This window comes from Notolabrus celidotus, chromosome 1, assembly GCF_009762535.1.
Source record: "Notolabrus celidotus isolate fNotCel1 chromosome 1, fNotCel1.pri, whole genome shotgun sequence".
Lineage (NCBI taxonomy): Eukaryota > Metazoa > Chordata > Actinopteri > Labriformes > Labridae > Notolabrus > Notolabrus celidotus.
The window spans coordinates 5,476,201-5,484,578 of record NC_048272.1 but is presented as its reverse complement, the minus strand read 5'-3'; the positions used below and the strand labels follow the sequence as shown (position 1 = coordinate 5,484,578).

At 39.6% G+C, this 8,378-nt stretch overlaps 2 protein-coding genes across 3 annotated transcripts; one reads left to right on the top strand and one right to left on the bottom strand.

The window, feature by feature from the left end:
* Nucleotides 1-227: 227 nt before the first annotated feature.
* zc3h10 (zinc finger CCCH-type containing 10) lies at nucleotides 228-5,077 on the bottom strand. 2 transcript variants are annotated; one of them, XM_034680997.1, is made up of 3 exons: nucleotides 4,974-5,077; nucleotides 2,977-4,270; nucleotides 228-1,223 (listed from the first exon to the last, which is right to left on the bottom strand). In XM_034680997.1, the coding sequence occupies exons 2-3, from the start codon at nucleotides 4,126-4,128 to the stop codon at nucleotides 711-713; spliced, it is 1,665 nt and encodes a 554-aa protein (XP_034536888.1). In that variant the 5' UTR covers nucleotides 4,129-4,270; nucleotides 4,974-5,077; the 3' UTR covers nucleotides 228-710. The 2 variants fall into 2 exon arrangements, with proteins under 2 accessions (XP_034536888.1, XP_034536880.1); XM_034680989.1 differs by having other exon boundaries at nucleotides 4,706-4,992.
* A 1,872-nt stretch (nucleotides 5,078-6,949) lies between these two features.
* LOC117820006 (dnaJ homolog subfamily B member 9-like) lies at nucleotides 6,950-8,329 on the top strand. Its single transcript, XM_034693617.1, has 2 exons — nucleotides 6,950-7,593; nucleotides 7,921-8,329. The coding sequence occupies exons 1-2, from the start codon at nucleotides 7,242-7,244 to the stop codon at nucleotides 8,229-8,231; spliced, it is 663 nt and encodes a 220-aa protein (XP_034549508.1). The 5' UTR covers nucleotides 6,950-7,241; the 3' UTR covers nucleotides 8,232-8,329.
* The last annotated feature ends 49 nt before the right edge of the window (nucleotides 8,330-8,378 follow it).

The window sequence follows — 8,378 nt, the reverse complement described above, 5'->3', positions numbered from 1 at the left end:
GCTCCCAAACTAACACCAAATAGTTCCCTTGTGTAAACAGCCACACGGATGTGAGCCTACTGAGAAGCTGGGGGAATAGTGTTTTAAGTTTACACAAAGTGACTCCACCCTACTAAATCAAGCAATAATGTTTAATCATCATGACAGTCATATGAAACCATCTCCCTGGGGATGTATTGTTTATGTTCTGTGAAATGTGAATGTAAAGGAAACTGTAAACAAAAAGGTACAGACAACACATTTATTGTTGTGAGTTGTTTTTTTTTTTTTAAATGTGCAAAGTAAGAAAGTTATTTTACACCAGAGCGGACCACAAAAATATAAACACAAGCTGTTTCCAGTTTTATGTCCCCCTCAAAGACAGTGCATCAGTCTTTCAGAAATAGTTCAAACAATATGGACGACTTTTATATGTGCACCTTGTTGCTCTTTTTATAGCAATGTGTGAGCAGATAACCTCACAGCACCTGCTCACAGGACAGTCAGTCTGTAGGAAAAATGCATTGATGATGTTGCTGGAAAGCGTAGAGTTAGAGGCTGTGCAGAAAAGTCTTTACTGCCCTCTGCTGGAGAGGTATTGTGTCTGTACCCAAACACTGTTCTTCACGAGTTTAGTTTCTTACATATAAAAGAAAGTAATCTATGTTAAAAATGTCTTTCAAGGATGCTACTTTTTGACTTTTGGCTATAACGGTCTAGCTCCTTATCAGTCAGTGAGGCAGTGTGGTAATCCTCATGCTTTGACTCGCAATGGGGTAAGACACCATTGGGGTGGTCGCGTGACTCATGGTGATGCCAGGCAAAGGCTGCGTCATGGATACCGCCACCGGTGCCACAGACACAGATACCGGTGCCATAGAAACAGGTGGTGCCATCCCTTGGGCAATGGTCTGTGCGAGGGCAGCTGAGAGGGGGGTGATGTCAGGGTTGAGGTGGGGTGGGGGGGCTGTAGGTGGGGCAGCATTAGTTGGGGGAGCTGAAGGGGCACCAGTAGAAGCTACAAGGTCTTGCTGGATGACAGACCGAGGCTGCAGTCCTGCGCTGCTCAGGGTGGTGTGCGTCTGGGCAATGCCGTGGTTATAGGAACTTACTGCACCCACAGGGGGCACCAGACTCTGTTCAGTTGGTGCAGGAGTGGAAGACAGCGTCATCACTTTGGCCTGGCTTCGGAACTGGGCGTTCTGTTCCAGAAGAACCTCATTTGTGGCAATGAGATTAGAAACCTGAGAAACACATATGTCTTGTGTTATAAAGGGGGGAAAAAGCCATGGACTGAGTTATGCACCTCCACAAAAACCTATCATCAAAATCAAAATAGTCAGAGTGCCGAATACAGTAGAAAGATGTATTTCAAACCCTATTACATGTCTACTGACACCCACAAGCTTTAACATTTAGTTCATCACATAGCTACTGCATGAAATTATTTTTTGTTCTCCGAGTTTGTGTGGATGACTGAACCAAATGCACCTGTTTTACAGTGATCCAGAAAGTCATTTCCCTTTTAAAAGGTTTCTAAAAACTAAAATTTCTTAAGTTACTACTTTAAAATACAGTTGATCCTGTTTAAGTCAAGATGGCTTTCATTACTCAAAGTGATATTTTTTTAACATCAACTCTGCAACCTCTAATCCAATCATTGGTTTCTGGGTAAAAATGTTTACCAAGTCCTCTATATCTCTTTTTTTGAATTTGAGACTTCGACAGTGGTCATCTCTCATTGACAATAAAACCTATAGCAATCCAAGAGTAGCCTTGCCACTAAATTTCAAAACACAGGAGATGGAGCTGCAACTGTTTTACAAATGTCATGTCAAAGCCATGCAAAGTCCATGTCAATATGTTCAAGTTTTCTGAATCTTTTAGGATCACTTTACATTTGTTTGTATGTGAATTAAGGAGTAAAAGCCAGATAAATTAATCAATGATTAGTTCATGGTCTCGTCTTCATTCCGTATTAACTTTCATTGTTTACTAGCTCAAATAAGCATTGGTTGGTAAACTATTTTAAGTTTGCGGCCGTATTACTTCCAATAAAAAACTCCACTCCTTAACAGGGATTTAAAATTAGTAATGTAATTACTAATATGTCTTAAAATAGTGGAAAATGATAACTATTCCAAAAATCCTCATATCATGTCTACACACTTTAATTTGATAAAAAGTCCAAAACCAAAGAGTTATGATGATTTAAGAAAAGTAAAGAACAAAAATGATCATTTTTTTAAGTTACACAAACCAATAACTTTGATTTCTTTTTTAAATGACTCAAATAAACTGTTTAAACTGGCTTACTCCATCTGACCACAACTCCACTGTCCATTCACTTATAACTTTTTAAATTGTATTTTATTCATTGTTTTAATGTTATTTCAACTCTGTTTGTTTTAATGTTGTAAGGTGACATTGAGTGTCAAGAAAGGCATCTATAAATAAAATGCATTATTATTATTATTATTATTAATAATAATAATAAGCAGCTTATTAAAAAGATCTCTGAACTAACTTAACAGCAGACAACTTTAGCTCTACTGTTTTTTTTTAAAATACATGCACCAAGATGAGAAAAAATGTTTTAGTCTTTTTTTCCTTTTTAGATGAATACCATTGCTTTTGTAAAATTCCCCCTGTAACAGAGCAAGAAACTTGACAAATTAGGCAGTAACTTTTTTAATACTTTGTACTGCACTGCTATTAACAGTTAAGTGTGGTTGTTCCTGTGCCACTATTATATCTGGCTTTAGCTATTTACATAATTCATAATTCATGATAAATACAAAGGTTTGTGATGCAAGACTAAACAAGATTTGGGAGTGACATTCATTCAATTCACATATTTATATTTATTTATTTTAATATAAGAGAATTTCATAATGTGTTCCTGGGTTTTACCACTCCTGAATTTGTTCAAGGGTTTCATTGAATCTTACATTTTTTGATTAGATTCATATATATTTTTTAATCTCTTATTCTAACCTGCTTCTTCAACTCTTCCACCCTCTTCCTCAGTAGTGAATTTTCCTCCTCCAGGAATCTGTACTCCAGAGGCCTTGGCTGCAAGGTAGCTTGAACTCCCAGCTCATAGAGGCCTCCTCCACTCCCATCCAGGCGCAGCCCTTCCAACCTCCGCCTCTTCAGCTGTAGAGCAGTGTGGTCCATAGAGGCCTCCAGGGCACTGGCATCAAACAGTCCACTCTCTAGTAGAGGGTCATACACAGAGCCCGAGCTCCTGTCATAACGTCGCTGACCTGCAGAACTGATTGACAGACAACCACTCATCCCAACTCCACCCATTCCTCCAACTCCTGAGATACCTGGATCCCTGCACCCACCCAAGCTGGGGCAACCCATCCCCATTATATTACTTCCAACAACGCCCCCACCTCCCACAAGTCCCTGCATCCCTACACAAGCTCCACCTCCTCCACCACCTATCCCTACTCCAGCATTCACCATTCCACTGGCGCCCGGCCCCACAACACCACCCACTCCAACCCTGGCAGGCTCATATTCATAGTCTTTTTTGACATGCCGAAATTTACATTTATTGCCCCTCTGGCACTCGCCTTTCAGAAAGTCTCTGCAGATAGGGACCTCACCACGGCTATGGGGGAGATCCATAGGGGACAGGCCCAGTCGCGCTGCAACTTTTCCTCTTAGTCTGAGGGGTAGCTCTCCTGTTTTCTTGTAATAGTCCTCATCATCTTTAGATCCATGGACAAAGCGACAGTTGGAGCGCATACACTCCTTATTCTGGTGGTCATGGCAGAAGATAAATTCATTCTTTTGCACACCTAAGTCTGGCACCTCATTGAAGTCTGGGTGTCTGAAGCGGCAACGCTTCCCTCTTTTGCAGACATTGCGTATAAAGTCCCTGCAGACACCGTCTGGTGCCACTCCAGCACCTTGCCCCCCACTCCCACCATTCCCACAGCTATTACCATTTCCAAGCGCCCCTCCGCCCCCCATGCTCCCAGAGCCAGACACGTTGCCTCCAACACTTCCTCCTGAACTTCCTCGGCCCTCTGCCGTACCCCCTGCCAAACCAGACACAGCTCCTCCTTCTTCACTCAGACTACCAGCACTCCCACCACCACCTGACAGGTAGGAACTGTCCCGGTCAGGCATGGCACTTGGCCCAGCGCCAGGAGAAAATAGCACTCATGTGTATGAGCTGGGTTTGCATGACTAGGTAAATGTTCTTCTGTACTTGCAGAAAACACAGGAAACGTCTTTTTCCTTGAAGAAGTGCAACCAGCTATTTAAAGACCTGTAAGCCAAAAAACATAAACAAGGTTGAGTAAATAAAGTAGGTAAATGTGGATAAGAATATCAGTTTAAAGGCACAGTTACACTGAACAAGAGATATCAGATAAAGATATCTACAGATACTTAAAGATACCTACAACATTTTGTTTAATGAGTTACAACAATGAAATTTGTCATTCCAAATGTGTATGATGCATTCTTTAACCTTTAGTATATTGATGCTCATTCTCTTGTTACTACATTATCAATATTTTCAATGCAATGCTCTTACAGAGTTCGTCTACACTGCAGATAACACTGATGTTTATGTTTCTTGATATTGAGCCTCCATTATTTGGGTAACATTACTAAAGAGTAACATGACAGTTTATATCAAGTAAGGCTTGATTAAGGCTTATGTGTTAGCAAACCAAACACGCTCTGTTGTCTCATTTACCTGAGTAAATAACTCATAAATCATAAATGCTTGCAGAGAGTCCGTCTTGCTCAGCAACATTCAGCTTAATCTGGCTAGCGAACCATTTCTGGCTAACTGGCTAAAGCTATTGTAATCAAACCAAAAGGAAACCAAGAACAGGATCCAGGTTCGGAATCGAGTAACTCGAGAAACACCTTCTTCTGATTCGCTGCAAATTAAACAGTTATCTCTGCAGAAAGGCTGGTGTTTTCTCTAAGCTATCCTTCAAGGCCCCAGTGTTGTTTACCATATTTTATGATGCACCTTTCGTCACCAACGAAGAAGAAGAGAAGGCAAAGCTCTTCCTCTACGCCTCCTTCGATTGTGACGGCCTGCCCTCTTGTGGTCACAGTGGCACATTTAACTAAAATGGGTCTGTATCATAGACTGTAAATAAAAAGGTCTGTATGGTCTTCACTTGCATTTCATCGAAAGATAGAACTAATACTCGGCTCAAAAAATTACTGAATAAAAAAAGCATTCCTAACGCTGAACTACGGTGGCCCTGAAGGACGAAACAAATTTACAAAATAAAAAAAAACACTTTTACAAGTTGTGAGACAATTTTACAAACTACGGAACACTTTTACCATTTCTGAAACAAATTAACCTTCGTGACGTCACCCATCTGTTCCTGAGAGCTGTTTTGAAGCCAATCGACGGCGGCAGCCATATTGGAAATGCGGAACTCAACCAGGCAGAGTGTGACCATAGAATGTAAATAAAAATGGACAGCGTTGCTCCACCTCTTCCCGTTGTACAGTTCTGAAGCTAAAAAAATCCCACTCCTGGGCGCAGCCATTGTGCAGCCAGAGCCTGTGAAGCCACTGTAACGAGCTCCGCTCTACAGCGTAGCGTCACAAGAAGCTGTGTGTCCTCTGAACTTTCCCTCTACGGTGGCTGTGAATCAAAGGAAACCCGGAAGTAAAACCCTGTTTTTTAACCTCTAATAACTAACGAAAAAGAAACTTTTCAGAAAAAAGAGGCCTTGAACACAAAACAGTCAAATATTAACTACATATCACCACAGCATACGGATGTGAGAAACATTCGTACGACGTGTATTTACTTTTTAAAGTTTGACTGCTCCCCCGTTCAAATGAATGGGGAGATGGATTTTTTGACCTATACTGCAGCCAGCCACCAGGGGGCAGACGCTCTGCTGAAAGCTTCACTTCCAGCCGAGCGAGATGCACCCGTGTGTACTTAAACTTGCATGGCTTAATCTTTGAGACAAGCATGTGCTACTGGCAGGATCAACCAGGTAAGCATCCAAGTTAGTTCCTACACTTCCTGTAACGTCACTCCATTTGGTTTCTCTCCATCCAAACAAACGAAATGATCCCTCACTCGATCACTTCCGGATCACTTCCGGTGTTTGGTACATTCCCTTTCCGTTGAAAATTAATGTAAATCTGTTTCAGAAATCGTAAAAGTGTTCCGTTGTTTGTAAAATTGTCTCAACGCTCTTTTTGATTTTGTAATTTTTTTTCTTAAATGTAAATTTGTTTTGGCTTTGGTAAAAGTGTTTTTTCATTTCGTAAATTTCTTTTCTTAAATCTAAATGTGTTTTCTTAAATGTATTTTCTTACATGTAAATGTGTTTTTTCATTTTGTAAATGTGTTTTCTTAAATGTAAATGTGTTTTCTTAAATGTAAATGTGTTTTCTTAAATGTGTTTTCTTAAATGTAAATGTGTTTTGTTAAATGTAAATGTGTTTTCTTAAATGTAAATGTTTTTTCATTTTGTAACTGTGTTTTCTTAAATGTAAATGTGTTTTCTTAAATGTGTTTTCTTAAATGTAAATGTGTTTTCTTAAATGTAAATGTGTTTTCTTAATTGTAAATGTGTTTTTTCATTTTGTAAATTTATTTTCTTAAATGTAAATGTGTTTTGTTCTTGGTAAATGTGTTTTCTTAAATGTAAATGTGTTTTCTTAAATGTGTTTTCTTAAATGTAAATGTGTTTTGTTAAATGTAAATGTGTTTTCTTAAATGTAAATGTGTTTTTTCATTTTGTAAATTTATTTTCTTAAATGTAAATGTGTTTTGTTCTTGGTAAATGTGTTTTGTTAAATGTAAATTTGTTTTCTTAAATGTAAATGTGTTTTGTTACTGTCATCTAGTTTTATAAAAATGTAAAATTTGTCTCCAACTTTGTAAAAGTGTTTCATCTTTGTAAATTTGTTTTGTCCTTCAGGGCTTCCATAGTATTCCCTTGCATTTCATCGATACATAAAACTAATACAAGGCTCAAAAAATTACTGAATAAAAGAGCATTCCTAAGGCTGAACGAGCCTGAGCTTAAACACAGAGTCGAGCCGCAAGCAGTTGTATTTGGTATTTTACACTTTTACAGTCTCCACCATGTTTTGGAGTTTGGTTGAAACTGGCGTCACAACTCAAATGTGAAAGCTGTCAGCTAAGTATGTTAGCTATGTCTCAAACATGCAGTTGGTAGCTCATAGGCTTGCAGAGCGCTGACGTGTATCGTTAATAACTGCACACTGTGCGCATGGAAATGAGCTGTCTAACCACAGATAGCTGTAGCCTACTTCCAGCTGAATTCTTTGTTGTGAAACTGCTCAGTGTGAGTTCCTCATTTGTGCTCATGAAGACGCTCAGTATGGCAGTACAAGGTGTTTTCCTGTGGATGCAAGCCTGCGTGGTCCTGCAGCTCTGCTTATCTCATGTCCCGCGTGCTGCAGCCTCAGAGACAAGTCGAAATTACTACAAAACTCTTAATGTTGAGCCCACAGCAAGTGACAGCCAGATAAAAAAGGCTTTCCGCAAACTGGCAGTGAAATACCACCCTGATAAGAACAAGAGTGTCGATGCAGAGAAGACTTTCAGAGAGATTGCTGAAGGTAAAACATGCTTGCAACAAACTTAAAAGTTTGGATCCTTGTTTAAGTTACACAGAGCAGGTGATTCGTTTGTGTTTTCTCAATAGATAGGCTTCCTGTTACCTGTTTGTGTGGAGGTTTGAAGTGCTGTTTAACTGTATCAGGTGTAGCCTTATCATAATGATACAGACAGGAAGAAATCATTGAATACAGCATACACAAATGCATTACATGTTTAACGGCAACATGCACAAATTAAATGTACCAGGCTCAAATGTATTCAGCTGAACATACTTTAATTTCTGTATTGGAACAAATGTTATACTCAACTCTGGTTCGCCCCTCTAGCCTACAAGGTGCTTTCTGACAAGGAGAAGAGGAAGTTGTATGACAATGCGGGGCATGCAGCTTTCCTACAAGAAGAGGAGGCTTCCTATAACTCTGAAGACCGACATGAGTCAAGCTTCCACTTCAGTTTCGCAGACTTCTTCAATGAGTTTGATGAGAATCCCTTTGTGGAGGAGGAGATCTTCCACTGGAGCTTCCAACAGGATTGGGAGGATGAGGGTGGTTCATTTGAACATTTCAGTTTTGTGGAACCTGGTTTCAGCTTTTTTTATGAAGATGGGGATGAAAATGAAGAAACGCACCATAACTAGATACCCTGTACTGTTGTCCTGTATCCTGAATGATTGCTATGGTTTAAAGCATTCTCCTTTATAGATAATAAAAATTATATTGTAAATGGTTAACTCAGTATATGTGTCTTGTATTCTCTCTGTAGAAATACAGGTAAATAGACCTCT

Excerpts from the sequence above, each read along its gene's own strand:
- zc3h10 (XM_034680997.1), bottom strand. The coding sequence starts at position 4,128 with ATGCCTGACCGGGACAGTTCCTACCTGTCAGGTGGTGGTGGGAGTGCT. Across the intron at positions 1,224-2,976 it reads TGGAAGAGTTGAAGAAGCAG|GTTTCTAATCTCATTGCCAC; the intron begins GTTAGAATAAGA and ends TGTGTTTCTCAG.
- LOC117820006 (XM_034693617.1), top strand. The coding sequence starts at position 7,242 with ATGGAAATGAGCTGTCTAACCACAGATAGCTGTAGCCTACTTCCAGCT. Across the intron at positions 7,594-7,920 it reads TTTCAGAGAGATTGCTGAAG|CCTACAAGGTGCTTTCTGAC; the intron begins GTAAAACATGCT and ends TCGCCCCTCTAG.